General features: G+C 50.4%; 1 protein-coding gene across 1 annotated transcript in view; it reads right to left on the bottom strand.

Moving 5' to 3' along the window:
- Positions 1 to 236: 236 nt before the first annotated feature.
- FOXK2 (forkhead box K2) overlaps positions 237 to 15396 on the bottom strand; it is a 65283-nt gene continuing 50123 nt past the window's right edge. Inside the window, exons 7-9 of the mRNA XM_045489993.1 lie at positions 14061 to 14357; positions 13345 to 13554; positions 237 to 3420 (exon numbers count right to left, since the gene is read on the bottom strand). Of these exons, the coding sequence (XP_045345949.1) occupies positions 3224 to 3420; positions 13345 to 13554; positions 14061 to 14357 (704 nt within the window). The 3' untranslated portion in view covers positions 237 to 3223. The remainder of the gene's footprint in view (positions 3421 to 13344; positions 13555 to 14060; positions 14358 to 15396) is intronic.

Genomic DNA, 15396 nt, shown 5'->3' with positions numbered 1-15396 from the left:
TCATCGATAAAATCAGTGAGATTCCATTATCACCACCTGTGCCCCCTGAGCCTCTTCCATGTGCGAACACCCCTCTCTGGCGGCAGAGCCCACACCACGGCCAGCACAGCAGCTCCTCGGTGCCTTTGCTCCAGTGCACTAGGCCCTTGGCAGGTCAGAGCACAAGTTTAAAAAAACAAAACAAAACAAAAAAAACTTGTTTCAGTTTATCAAAATGACAATGATACTCTATTCAATTAAAATTAGTAAAAATATTTTATTGAATTTCAGGAACTTGGTAGTTTTAAAATTTAAAATCTTTGCACACAAATCACCACTATGCTTTCTAGAACTGTGGAGGTTAGGACTTGAAGACTGTCACTGATCTCCTTGTGTCACATAGCTTGGAAATCCTAAGTCCTGGGGCTGCCCCGCCCGACTCAGGGTCTATGCTGCTGTTCTAAGGGAGGATGGTGAAGGGAGTGGTGTCTTTAAGGAGCTCAGCTGTCCACGTGGAGACTCTTAAGGATGCCAGAGTAGGAGGGATCCCAAGTCATGCCCAGACACACCGCGCCACGTGGCTCACATGTGAGCTTCTCTTTCGTATTTCTGTTTGGTTTGGGGCAAAGCTGTTCAAATGAAGTTTCTAGTTCCTTGGGGAGCTCAGAAGTCTGGCAAAGGTCAAAGCAGAAACGTCCTGAAGTAAGACATTTAGGAACTTCCAGTGAACAGCTGGGGATTAGTTCGGAGCAACACGTCTGTTGAGGGGGCACCAGGAGTCAGGCAGGGACGCGAGCTCAGTGGCCGTGGATGTTTTGAGGGCTCCTGGGAATTCAGAGCTAAACTGCAAACGGTTTTTAAGTGCCCGGGATACGACTATTTGCTAATCCATGTTGTTTTTCTGCCTTCTCCTTGATAGTCTTAAATTTCCATGTGCCAATCAATCAGCCAACTGAACAAGACAAGGAAGAGGCCCCCAAGCCCTCTGAAAAAGGCACACGCCAGCTGCTTTACAGCAAAAATATTTGAGAGCTGGGTACTTTTTTTAAAGTCTATAATCCCAGCAAAAGTCCCTCCAGACCCACAAAGTCTCTGTTTTAGGCTCAGAAATAACCAACTGATGGACTGGGCTTACTTTGGGAGAACTACCCCAGTCTTTCTGGACGGTGACAGGTACACTGCTGTGGAGACACGGCTCCAGGCGGACACACGATGCACTGGCCAAGTCCGTGTTCGCGCTGGGGCGGCCTCGACCATTCACCTGCCCAGAGCTCAGTCAGAGCCCACGGGAGTCATGACTGGCAGGTCTGGACCACTCAGCGGAGCGACCTGACCCTACGCAGGACATTATGCAATCGGCGTTATTTTGCAAATCGCAAACCTTCTGAGTAAAAAGACAAAAACCATACATTCCAAGGTTGTCTGTAAAGTGCCTGGAAGATGCAGACTGCTGCCCTGAGGCACTCTGACCCATCCGGGCTCCAGCCTGCAAGTTACCTGCCACTGTCACACACGTGGGGCCTCATTCACATGATGGTTTCATTTTTATTTTTCTTTAATGGCTGAGTTATAAATCCAGCTAGTGTGCAGTAATTTCATTATTTTTCATACGCATTATCTGCAATAACATTGTGACAGCTCCGTACTGTGGGTTAACACACAATACTTAGAACAAATTTATCATATTTGGTCTGTAGGTAAATAAGGTTTTAAAATTGCCTAAATATACCACTCTGAGCCGTTTCATTCCACCAGGAAAATACAGGGTTTTCCCTCTCTTTAAAAAAAAAATTAAATACCAAAATAACTACATTTAAATAAATAACATGATGATGATGACATTTAAAAGTTCACAATAAGGCCAAAGCCCTCTTCTAGTTGCACGGCTGCTCAGCCCTGACCCCCTCAGGACGCTCTGGAAAGGCCAAGGGTTTTGTTCAGGGGCAGCGTGACGGAGGCCGGGCGGGTTGGGGGGGGGGGGGGCGGGGAGGGGGCCCCTTACTGCTCATTCACTCACCTTTGTTTCATCTCACTTTTGTGTCTTGTAGGAGAGAAGTCAGCTTTAGGACTGCTTCAGTTCTGAAAGGCTGAGGGGGATTTCCTGTCACAAATCAGAGAAGGACCTGGATGTTTCCAAGGCCCTCGTGTTAACACGCAGCCTCTCCTCCACCCCGCACCTGCTGCTCCCCGCGTGCCGGGCAGATGGCAGCGTCACCGGGTGGACGGCTGGTCGGACGATGGCTCTGTGCCTCGAGCCGGTGACCGTGACTAGGCACGTGCCACAGAGAGACCTATGACACTTGTCTGCAAAGGGTATGTGGAAGAAGACGGAATCTTTTTTCCAAATGAAGGAGGAACAGTTCTGTCGTTTGAAACACACACAACACTTAGGAGGCTTGTTTTACTTAGAGTGGAAAATTATGCCGGGACAAAGTCAACACAAAGAAACAAACAACAGAAAGTAGCAGGAAAGAGAACCAGGTAAGTGCAGCTCGGAGAGTCCGGCAGTTCTTTCGGTCATGGCTACATGCAGCCCAGCATGGGCATCCGTCTGTCCAGTCAGTCTGTCTGTCCATCCTAAACGCATCGGCACCTGCTCTAACACGGAAAACCTGCAGATGTCCTCAAGCAGCTCCATCTGAACGTTAACAGGATAGACAAAAGGAAATCATTCCATAGGCCGAAAACAAACAACAAAAACAAAACTACATTGTTTCTTTTCCCCAAATGAAATCAACACAAAAAGTCCTGTGTGATTCCAAAATTTCCAGAGTAGAAATGGAGTGATGTGAAATGTCAAAGACCCCATCATTTCGTAAAGAAAGTACACCTCAAAATACTCTAATTCCACATGTGGACAACAAAACACGGTCTCATCTGCAAGCGCCAGCCCCAAGCGTCCTGGGAGGGCAGCGGGGACGGCGCCCGCCCTGTCCCGGCAGCTCCGCCTGCCCCAGGCACGGGCTCAACCAGGACCTCGCGCCTCTGATCCGGAGTCACCAGCTGAGCCCGCGGCGGGGAGACGCTGCCGGAACCAGGCTCTGTTGCATGTGGTTTTGTTCAGGTGTGACTTCTGTCTTTAAGGAGCGTAAGGCCACCTGGGTTTTGTGTTTTCAGTGCTGAGGTGAAGTCCAACCGCAGGGCCCTCTACCCACCGAGACGGCGTTCCGAGCGTCGGTGAGAGGCAGTGTCTCCTTTTGGCACCACAGAGTTGATATTAAAGTAAGAAAAGCTGTCCCAGTCGCTAGTTCTGGACACCCTTCTCCCTGCCGGCCGTCGGCGGCGTGTCCACACTCAGCGCGATGACGATGCTCTCGCCGTCTTCCGTCTTGACCCGCTTCAGCTCCGGCTGCTCCGACTGGTCGCCGTTCTGGCGCTTTGTGGGCAGGGAGGCGGACGCCGATGCGTGTGTTGCCAGCATGTGCAGAGGACTCGCCCCTGCTGCAAAGAGACAGTGAGTCAGACCCCGCGTTCTCAGGTGCGCCCCCGTCCCCCGTCAGGCCCCCGCGGGGCCCTGGGGCACCAGCTGGTCCGGGCTCTGCCCAAAGGGTTGGCTTCTGTGTGTGACCGGTACAGCCCGCGGTGGCCAGGGGCACAGGAGCCTGGACTGGACAAACCCTATATAGCAAGTGAACTGTCTGACGAGCGGGTGTTCTCAGCAACAGCTGGCCTCTTTATCACTTCGAAGACTGTGCTACCTTCACAGAAGCACGGGGGAGGCTCAGGCAAAGGGGCTGCCACCCGCCTTCTCCCCGAGCAGAAGCCCCTCGTGCCCCACATCACACTGAGCGGGGTGGGCGTGTGGCTCAGGCCAACGGGGAGCCGCGACAAGGAAAGCCCCGTGTGTGGGGAGGTTCATCTTCGTCTGGGCCCCATGAACCTAGGAGCTCACAAGCAGACGTGTGCCCGCGAGCCCTGGTCTGGCTTGGCGGCTCCTCCTTGGTCCCCACCACCAAGCGCGTCCTCTCTCGGGGCTGCATCACAGAGAGACCCCCTCCTTCCCTGGCCCTCACCCGGCCCATGCTTTGCACAATCAGGCAAACTCTAAGACATGAAAAAAGAAAGTGCTGCTTCCTCAGAGTGAGAAGACAGGGCTGGGTCCCCTTAGGGAAGGGGCAGAACCGCCAGCCTGATCAGTGTCCCAGCATAAGGCGCCCCTGTCCGAACCCGGAAACACAGCCAGGGAAGCAGCTACAAAGGGGAGGCATATAGATGGCAGAATGTGTCCTGGAGTGGAAGCGTCACATGGACACAGAGTTGCCTGTATCTTGAAAGGAAGAGAAGGCAGGAGAAGTCAGGCCACAGAAAGGCAAACTGGGAACTCGAATGCAGGGGCGGGGAGACCGACCCCAAACCAGGCACTCGGCGACGGGTCCCTCCAAGGAGGTGTAGGGGCAGAAGATGCCGGGAGGGTGCAGGCTTCCACCTGGGCCCCAGGGATGCGCACTGGCTGCTGTAGAGACTCCGCCTGACCTTGGGATGGAGCAAGGGCCGCCCGGGTGAACCACGGGCACAGGAGGCAGTTCTGCAACTTAGACCCGCCTTGTTGTACCCGACTCAGAACCCATCCAAGTTGTATCTCTGGACCATCTCCACCGGCTCCTTTTCACACAGGGGTCTGCGGCATCTCTGCTGCGTCACACGCTCATGAGAGAGCCACCTGTCCTCCTGATTTTTGTCGGACTAGCTGTGGACAGCCCCAGTCTTTCGGATCTTCGCCCCCTGGGTGACCACACAGAGCAGTCTCGGACTCATGCACTTCATCTGGCAGGCCTGTCCTGATGCTTGGTGCTAAGGCCTCTTGTGTATGACACATGGGGATGGAGAGAGCATTCTCTTGGGAAGATGGGCCCTAGGGGTCTCTAGCGGCCATGCACCCTGAGAGCTGTCAGCTCCTGGTCTTGAGGAGAACAGGCCCCCTGACCTAGACAGGGGGCCGGGGTGGGGCTCTGCACATGGCCATGCCCTCAGGAACAGAGGGGCTGGCTCGACCCTGATTAATGGGGGCACCCTGGTTCCTCTCCACTTCATTCCAGAATAACTGCCCTGTCCTGTTAGGAAAGAGGGCCTGTGTGGTTGCTGGGGTGGCGCTGACGTGCAGCCCAAGTTCTTCCAGTGGGACCCGCACACCATACAGTCGAAGATGCTTGACACGAACGAGAGTGAATCAGTGCCCGGAACTGAGTGACACGGGACGCTGGGACCTTGCTGTGCTCGGCCACCCTCCCGGGAGAAATACAGGGCAGGGGTCTGTCAACCGGTTAACACACACCTTATTCTTACTTACTTACACAACTTACTACCACGTTAACACTGAGCTCATGCCTGAAAGCAACTCATGTTACATAAAACAAATCACAGAGCTCTGTGCCTCCGACACCAGGGGCCTTTTCAGTACTATGCTTAGGGTCCATTTTAAACAGGAAAATCACCAACAAAAACACCAACCCTGAAAAACTGCACTTAAAGGGCATGTGCTTCTGGTCAGAGCTGAACCCAAGAGGGGGCACCGCCATGGCGCCTCTCAGCAGGAGCCAGATTCAAGCGTCCATCCACCCCGTGCGTGGGTGCGTGAGCACGCATGAGGACTGGGATTACAAATAACTGTTAGTGATCAGGCGAGCACCGAGGGTCAGCTGTGCGAGGTCACCTCTAGAAGTCCCCCAGAGCACCAGCCTTACACAGGATGGGCACGACAGCAACGCCGTCCCCTCAGGGCAGACGCCTCCCGTGGGGAAACAGGGCAAAAGGCTAAGCTGGTCAAGCAGGTCTTCCGCTGGCTCCAGATACACCCCTGCAAGTGGCCCCTGGGGGAGACGGAGGTGAACAGGGACACTGGACTAAGACGAGAGACAGCGCAGGCACTAGCCCACAGGCACCTGTGTCCCCAAGAGGCCCTTACACCTTCTTAACACCTCAAAGCAGCACAGGGCAGGGGGCCGTTTTCTGCAAGGAGAAGGGCTGATGGCTGTGAGCACGACGGAGACTCTTAGGACAGCGAGTGAAGCGTCAGCCTGGGATTTCTGCTTCAGGGCCACAAGAGAACGTGGTCAGCAGGAGGAGGTGACCATTCTTCCCAACGCCCGCTGCCGCTGCCCCTGCCCCCGGATAGAGGCCTGGGGTGGCTGTCTCAGCAAAGACCCACACTGACAGAGCACCCCTGACCAGAACCACATCCCAGTGGGGGAAGAGAGGCTGAGGAACGGCCAGAAGCACACTGGGTTTTCTGGGGGGCAGGTGGTACAGCCCCAGAAGCCGCCGCGAAGAGGAGCTCAGGCCAGACTTCCACACCCGCTCTCCGAGGCCAGCATCACCCTAAAACCGAAGCGGACCAGAATACTACAGGAAAGCTACAATGTCCCTGACACAAACTGACATAAACCTCCTCAACAAGACATCAGCAAATCAAATTCAACAGCGTATGAAAGGGTTATATGCCACGGCCGACGGATTCATGCCAGGGACGCAAGGGTAGCTAAACATTAAAAAAAAAAAAAAAAAAAAAAGAGCCATGCAACACACTGCATTAATAAAGGAAAACACCCACATGATCACCTCAACACCGAAAAAGCACGTGACTGAATTCAACACCCTTTCCCGATAGAGCTCCTCAGCAAACCAGAAAGGAAAAACAACTCGGCATAATAAGGTCTGTAGACGACAACCCACAGCTAACATCGGCCTCGACAGTGCAAGACGACATTCTCCCTCTAGGATCAGGAGGACACAGATGTCTGCTTCTGGCACTGAGATTGAACACTGCTGGAGTCTTAGCCCAGCAGGCACAGGGAAGTCAAGGCATCTGAATGGAGAAGGAAGTAAAACTCTCTACTGGAAATGACCTAATCTTTGTATGTAGGAAATCCTAATAAATCCACACAAGAAAACCCCCTAAGCCAAAAACTATAACAACTCAGAACTGAACTCAGCAAAGTTGCAAAGTACAATATGGACATGCGAAAATCAGCTGTAACAGCTGTGTATATAGTAACAGCTGTAATATGCAGTAACCAGCTATGTATATAGTAGCAACTGTAATGCACAGTAATCAGCAGTATATATGGTAACAGCTATATATATAGAAAAGACTGTAATATATAGTAATCAGCTGTATGTATAATAATCAGCTGTAACATATTGTAATCAGCTGTATATATAGTAAACTTAAAAGGAAATTAAGAGAACAATTCCAAAGGAACTGAATAGGAAGGAGTTCCAAAGGAATAAAACAGGAAGAAATTTGAGCCGGACTTTTACACTGAGAACTACAGAACACTGTGGAAAGAAATTAAAGACTTAAACAAATGGAGAGGTGTCAACGCTCCCGGTTGAGAAGACATGATGCTCGTCATGCGGCACTGCCTAAAGCAATCTACGGGCTCAGTGCAGTCCCTATCGAAATCCCAAATGCTGGTTTTTTGCAGAAATGGAAAAGCTGATCCTAAAATTTGCATGGAATTGCTAGGGATCCAGAATAGTCAAAACAATCTTGAAAAAGAAGAACAAGGTCGGAGGACTCCTACTTCCCAATTTCAAAACTTCCTACAAAACTGTAGTAATCAAAACTGTGGCTTTGGCATCAAGGCAGACGCGAAGGGCAGGGAGACAGACGTGAGAAAGAAACCCGTAGATCGGAGGTCAAGCGACTTTCCACAAGGGTAACAAACCCACTCCGTGGGGAAAGCATGGTCTCTCCTATGGAAGAGGCCTCTTCTGGAACAGATGCACATCCACACGCCAAAGATGTGGTCAGACCCTTACCTCACTCACTCGATACAAAAGTTAACGCTGCATGGATCAAAGAACTGACCCTACGAGCTGCAACACTGTCGCTGTGAGAAGAAGAAAGCACAGGGGCACAACCTCAGGGGTGGCAGTGGAGTCTTTGCATAGGCCGCCTGGAGCACGAGACACAAAAGGGCACAGAGCTAAAGGGGACCTCACAATTAAAAACTGGGGCATCGGAGGGGCGCCTGGGTGGCTCCATCGGTTAAGCATCCGATCATCGGGTTCAGGTCACTATCTCACAGCTCCCGGGTTCGAGCCCTCTGTCAGGCTCTGTGCTGGCAGCTCCCAGCCTGGAGCCTGCTTCGGATTCTGTGCCTCCCTCTCTGCCCCTCCCCCACTCACGTTCTGTCTCCCTCTCTCAAAAATAAACATTAAAAAAAATTATTTTAGGGGCGCCTGGGTGGCTCATCCAGTTAAGCGCCAGGCTTCCACTCAGGTCATGACCTCACGGTTTGTGGGTTCGAGCCCCGCATCGGGCTCTGTGCTGACAGCTCCCAGCCTGGAGCCTGCTTCGGATTCTGTGTCTCCCTTTCTCTCTCAGCCCCTTCTTGGCTCACACTCTGTCTCTCTCTCTCGCTCACTCTCTCAAAAATAAATAAACATTAAAAAAAAATTATTTTAAATCTGTAGAAAACTGGTGCATCGGAGACTCTATCAGGAGAGTGAAGAGATAAACCCACCAAACGAGAGAAAGTATTTGCAAATCACATCTGGTCAGGACCTAGTATCCAGAATATATCAAGAGCTCCTACACCTCAACAACAAAAAATGGACAAAAGGTTTACACAGACAGCTCTTTGAAGACCTACAAATCACCAAGCACATGAGAAGATGCTCAACATCGTTCCTCATGAGGGAAATGCAAACCCAAATCACTGATCTCACTTCACACCCAGTAAGACGGCCATGAGGGGGAAAAACAACAACAGAAAACAACACGTGTTGGTGAGGATGTAGACAGATGAGAATCTCATACATCAGCGGAAGAATGTAAAATGTAGCTGCTGTGGAAAAGTCTGGAGGTTCTTCGATAAGCAACACGCAATTACCATACGACTGAGCAATCCTACTCCTAGGTATACACCCAGAAGAAATGAAAACGAGGACACCGTACATAATCATGAATGTTCACAGCAGCCCTATTCACAACAGCCAGAAGGTGGAAACAATCCAAATGTCCATCAATCGGCGACTGAATCAACAAAAATGGAAACATTAAGCCATAAAGTACTGACCGATGCTATAAACCTCCGAACATGATGCTCAGTGAGAGACCAGATATAAAAGGCCACGTATCAAATTGTATCTACAGGGAATGTCCAGTGTAGGCAAATCCACAGAGACAGATTAGTGGCTACCAGGGGCTCAGGTAAGAGGGAAACGGGAAGTAACTGCTGTGTATAAGGTTTACTACTGGGACAATGAAAATGCTTCTGAACTCGTTAGAGGAGATGGTTTCAAAATGCTATGAATGTACCTAATGCCACTGACTTGTATGCTGTAAAATGGTCAATTGTATGTTACGTATATTTTACCATGACAACAACAAAAAAAATGACTCGAATCCTAAGGAGTACTAAGTATAGAAGAATTACTGCTAATTTTAAAAAATAGTAAAAGCAAATTCTTTCAGAGATGCTGAAATGCCAACAGATAAAAATGACACGACGTCTGGATCTGGGTGGGGAAGAGCTGGGAGAGAATTTCCAGAATGTCTGACGTTTTCCATAATACAAAGCTTAAAAGAAAAAAGCAAAGCTGCTGACTTTCAGAGTTTATTAACAGGTACCGCTTTCCTTTCTCAAGAGTGACTTTCTAGGGTGAAGGCAGTCACAGGGCATGCAGCACCTCAGTGACAGCTGACACTGTGTAAGGAGAGCCACCCTCCTCGCCCCGTCTTCAAGCTCATCTGCCACCTCCTCCCCCTTTTCCACAGCGCCTCCTGCACCCACTCGGCTGGGTGCCACCGCTGGGGAGGATGGTGTCTGGGAGCACTGAATCGTTACGGACTAGAGAGAAAACCCTTTTCTAAACCAGTGATTTCTTTAAAAAAAATTTTTTTAATGTTTTTTATTTTTTGAGAGAGCACAAGCAGGGGAGGGGCAGATAGAGAGGGAGACACAGAATCCAAAGCAGGCTCCAGGTTCTGAGCTGTCAGCACAGAGCCTGACACGGGGCTCAAACCCAGGAACGCGAGATCATGAATGACCAAGCTGAAGTGGGACACTCAAGCGACTGGGCCCCCCCAGGTAGCCCCCAGTGATTTCTAAGTAAAAGACTGCAACCAAATTAAAGAAGAACCAATAAAATTTCCCACTAACAGATAATTTAAAATGGTTTTTGGTAAAAGATGACTAAAACTGGAAGGAGTTTCAATATTTTTTCCATCTGCCTTCTCCCGAGAGGGAACAAGGTCTCAAGGCTGACCCCGCAGTGATCATCAACGATGATAAAAAAAAAACTGTGTGGCTTTCTTTAAAGCCCCAATATATTAAGAAGTTAATCTTTAATGCAATGTTAATTTATTTGACGAGATAGATTATATTTTTGAGGAGTGCCTGGGTGGCTCAGTCGGTTGAACCATCAACTCCTGATCTCGTGGTTGTGGGATCAAGCCCCAAGTCGGGCTCCATGACAACAGAGAAAAGCCTGCTTGAGATTCTCTCTCCCTCTGCCCTTACCCCACGTGCACCCCTCTCTCTATCCCTCTCTCTAAATAAATCAACATTTAAAAAATTGTATTTTGGGGGCACCTGGGTGGGCTCAGTCAGTTAAGTGTCCGACTCTGGCTCAGGTCACCAGCTCACGGTTCGTGGGTTCGAGCCCCACGTCGGGCTCTGTGCTGACAGCTCAGAGCCTGGAGCCCGCTTTGGATTCTGTCTTCCTCTCTGTCTGCCCCTCCCCTGCTTGCACTCTCTCAAAAAGAAACATTCAAAACATGTTTTTAATAAATAAATTTAAAAACTTCTATTTGTTTTTTTAAGTTTGGTTATTTTGAGAGAGAGGGGAGAAAGGATCCCATGCAGGCCCCGTGATGTCTGCAGACAGTCCGACAAGGGCCTGACCCCATGACCCTGGATCATCAGGACCTGAGCCAAAGTCAAGAGTAAGGCGCTTAACCGACCGAGCCACCCAGGTGCCCCAAAAGTTGTTTTTATTTTTTTATTATTTATTTTTTTAATTTTTTTTTTTTTTGGTAACGTTTATTTTTGAGACAGAGAGAGACAGAGCATGAACGGGGGAGGGTCAGAGAGAGAGACGGAGACACAGAATCTGAAACAGGCTCCAGGCTCTGAGCTGTCGGCACAGAGCCCGACGCAGGGCTCGAACTCACAGACCGCGAGATCATGACCTGAGCCGAAGTCGGCCGCTTAACCGACTGAGCCACCCAGGCGCCCCACCAAGGTGTTTTCAAGTAATAGTTAACACGTGCCAACCTGTGGATAAATGGACAAACTTGCGATCAGTTACCCATTTCAAATGCTGTCTTCTCAGGTTCTGTAACCCTTATATTCACGATTAAATCTTTAATATTTCCGCATTCTCCTGTGCAGAGTAAAAATGTGCTCAGCAAACAGTATTCAGACAGAAAACTAGTCGGCACGCATATGAAATCTGTTAGGGCGCAAGACCCCATTACAGGGGCAAGAGGGCCTGTCTGGGTGCTCATACATTCTGAGAGTAGACGCCAAATCAGGGCAGTATTCAGGGCCAGGAGAACATTAGAGAGAATGATGTAAAACAGTGGAGAACTTAATCCTTTGCTTATTAAATCTGTAAGGAAAAATTTTAGATACCAGCTTTCACACGTGAAAGAGATACACAGCTGTTCCAACTCCCTCCAGTAGACAGGTGGACATAAGAAGCCCCTGACTGGCACCAGTGGTTCTCTGACAACCTGGAATGCATTAGAAATGCACTCTTGGGCCCTCAGGCCACACCTGCTCAGGAAGGGACTCTGAGGCACATCATATCTGGGAATCACTGGCTGAACCATGGCTTCAGCCTGAGCAGGATTCAGACCAAAAAAGGACCGACCAGTCCACCTCCCAATGCCACCTTCTTCCAGAAGCACACAGCGCCAACAGGTTTGCTGCGTCAACATCATCCACAATGACAAACTTATTCAGAGAGAAAATAAGGCACGCACAACTCTTAATACTTAGGGGACACAGAACCTGAGAAGACAGCATTTGAAATGGGTAACTGATTGCAAGTTTGTCCATTTATCCACAGGTTGGCATGTGTTAACTATTATTTAAAAACAAAGACATTAGAAAAACAAAACTCTTGGGGCGCCTGGGGGCTCAGTTAAGCCTCTGACTCTTGGTTTCAGCTCCTGTCATGATCACGCCATTCGTGGGACTGAGGCCCCGTACTGGGCTCTGCACTGATAGCTCAGAGCCTGCTTGGGATTGTCTCTCTCCCTCTCTGCCCCTTCCCCACCCTCTCTCTCGAAATAAATAAACTTAAAAAAAAAAGAAGAAGAATAAGAACAAAGAACTCTCAGGTGGTTAGTCTTCCCCAGAAAAGGTTCCAGAACTTATTCCACCAGTGAGTTTGGGGCAAGGCGGAGTGGGAATCTGAATCCCATAGGCAAACGCAGGTCTCCTCTATTCCTTCATCGCTCACAGGTGGGAGGTCAACACAGTTAGGCCTTCTGTTCTCTACCCCTTTTCAGAGAAACTCTATGGGCACAGAGAGCACCTTCTGACCAGGAGCCTGACTCCATTGCTTGAGCTCCTGCGGGCCACTGCTGCGTCCTGATGGACAGCAGGCACTCTGTACGCCTGGGCAAGGACCCACTGCTCAAACAGCAGCTCTGAGGACGACACTAGACTCCTGAGTTGACTTAACAGCCAGCCGGACCCCTACACCTCACATGGCTCCACAGGGCTGGGTGAAAGGGGGTTCTCTGTGCTCTCATTTAAAAGCCAAGCTCAGGGGCACCCGGGTGGCTCGATCGGTGAAGCGTCCGCCTCTTGATCTCAGCTCAGGTCTTGATCTCAGGGTTATTGAATTGAATTGAATTCTGGCGTTGGGCGTGGAGCCTACTTACTTACTAAATTACTAACTACCTAACTAAATGCCAAGCTCCGTTGGTCTGTCCTGTCTTCTCTACTCGTCGATGTGAGAACATGCATGGACAGCTGTGTGCGCAGAGAGCAAGATTCTCTGCTTCCGTCAGACACACTCTGGAGCACAGGTGTCCCAGGAGACATCTCAGAAGGCAGGTGCCAGTGCCCAAACCTCCCGTTACTTCCAGGCCACACCCAGGTATCTACACAAGGAGGGGGGTATTTCTAGCTCTCTAGGTATTTACAGAAACGCTAATCTCCGTTCAGATGGCTCCACCAGGGACACCCCCAGGAGAGGTGACACCCACAACCACCGCCAGGTACCTTGTAGCACTATTAGGTTTCTTACACTTTAGAAATGCAAACACTTCCTCAGACAAAAAAATTAAAATTTAACAGTCGAAACCAAAGTATGGAACACTACCATTCATAAAACGGAGAGCAAAGGATCTTTGCTCTTGATATCTGCACCCTATTAGCTGTGAAGGACGCTGCTTACCGTTGTTCACCTGGCCGTGGACGGCGGCAGGGACTGGCACCACATGAGTCCCGTTCTGCGTCACAGTTTTTATTGGTAGCTGGTGCTGACCCAGAGGAGCCTGCTGCACGATGGTGACCGTCTGCACGGGGGTGGTCTGTGGCGTCTGTATGATCCGGCTAGCGGCGCCCAGCGTGGCATGGCTAATCGCAGGAATAGGCTCCACTTTTACTGAAATTAAAAGGAAGGGGAAAGAAACAATTCCAACTGACATTACTGGAAAGCCACAGCAATCACGCCAGGTGGCCAGCAGACCCTCTCTAAGACGTTACGTAATTAGAAAAGGGGTTTGGGGGCGGCACCTGGGGGGCTTAGTCGGTGGAGCGTCTGACTCTTGGTTTCGGCTCATGCTGTGATCTCACAGTTCATGAGTTCTAGCCCCGCCTCGGGCTCTGCGCTGACAGTGCAGAGCCTGCTTGGGGGTCTGTCTGTCTGTCTCTCTCTCCCCCTCTCTCTCTCTCTCTCTCTCTCTCTCTCTCTCTCTCTCCTCCTCTCCCCCTCTCTCTCTGTTCCTCCCCAGCTTGTGCTCTCATCTCTTTCTCTCAAAATAAATAAACTAAAAAAAAAATTAAAACAACAACAACAAGAAGAAAGGAGCTTGGGACGAGTAGGTCTGCTGGGAAGACTTGAGAAACAGCTTGAGAAACTGCCTGCAGCGACTTCTTCTGTTGCTTTACCTTTGACTTCTTTGTGGTCTCCATTCTCTTGCGGCTCTGCCTTAGGAGGGGCCAGCACGGCCGCCTGCGTGACCACGGCCTGGCCGGCAACAGTGTACGTGCTGGCCGGGGCGAGGCCGGCCACGCCGGTGACGGACACCGCGGGGATCTGGTGGACGACGTGCACCGTCTGCACGACAGGCTGCTGGGAGGTCGCGGTGGTCACGGGGGCGGCGACCGTGTAGGTGACAGGCTTGATCGTCGGCGGCAGCTGCCGCTGCACGGCGATTAAAACAGGCTGACTAGACAGGGGAGAGCCTGCAGAGTTTGAGGGAGCAGGGGTGAGGCACAGGCACCCACGTTCCTCCAACCGTTTCCCAGAACCGACCAAGCACAACCACCCGCTCACAGCACACAGAGGAGTAAGACAGGGCGCGCCCCTCCACCTCCTAATAGTGAAGTCACTCGCAGTGGGAAAAGGGTGGTCTCTTAACGGGGATACCGAACTCTTGTATCTGACTGCTAAAAACACAATTCTTGCTCTATTCAGATTTCTTTCGACACCTCTTCCCACATCTCTTTCCTCATGAAAAAGAAAATGTCAACACAGTATATGGGAAGAAGCTGCCTACTGAGCCCAGTCAAGGGGGCCACGCTCTCCCCAGCATCAAAGTCTCACGGTGAAACCGGAAAGCCCAGACACAGAGTTACAACTCTGCCAACCAACCTCTGCTCTCCCTGGTTTGGGCACAGAGTAAATGAAAAGACACGCTGGTGACAGGAGGTACAGGTGGGGGTGGGGAGGGGCTGTTGCCAGCAGGGTCAGGAATCCCACTGTGTCAAAGTGCGTATTTTGCGGGTGCCTGGGTGGCCCGGTCGGTTCTGAGTCCCACTCTGGATTTCGGCTCAGGTCATGATCTCACAGTTTGTGGTACTGAGCCCCATGTCGGCTCTGTGCTCACGGCGCGGGGCCTGCTTGGGCTCCTCTCTCTACCCCACCCCCACTCACGCACGCTCTTGCTCCAAAAACAAAAACCAAAAAACACCAAAAACACACATTTTGCCAACCAATTAGGAATCATAATAGAATTAGTTCAGACACATTTCCACACTGTGTTGTTACGGTTTTTGTTTTTGTTTTTAAATTCCTCTTTATTCTGCTTTGCAACTTAGTAAGTAAACTGTGAGATGCTCACCTAGTCATTAAGTGGGCAGTTTCTGCTGCCAATCAATGTCTAGCTTGTCTAATTTGTGTTATTCCTTTGGGGGGAGGGATTTTTTTTCACAATCTTTGAATGATCAAGCAACTGAGAAACAGATTCTTAATTACTTCAGGCATCCATATAAGCTGTTTACG

Source organism: Leopardus geoffroyi, chromosome E1 (assembly GCF_018350155.1).
Source record: "Leopardus geoffroyi isolate Oge1 chromosome E1, O.geoffroyi_Oge1_pat1.0, whole genome shotgun sequence".
In the NCBI taxonomy this organism is placed as follows: Eukaryota; Metazoa; Chordata; class Mammalia; order Carnivora; family Felidae; genus Leopardus; species Leopardus geoffroyi.
This window is presented reverse-complemented; position numbering and strand designations above follow the sequence as displayed.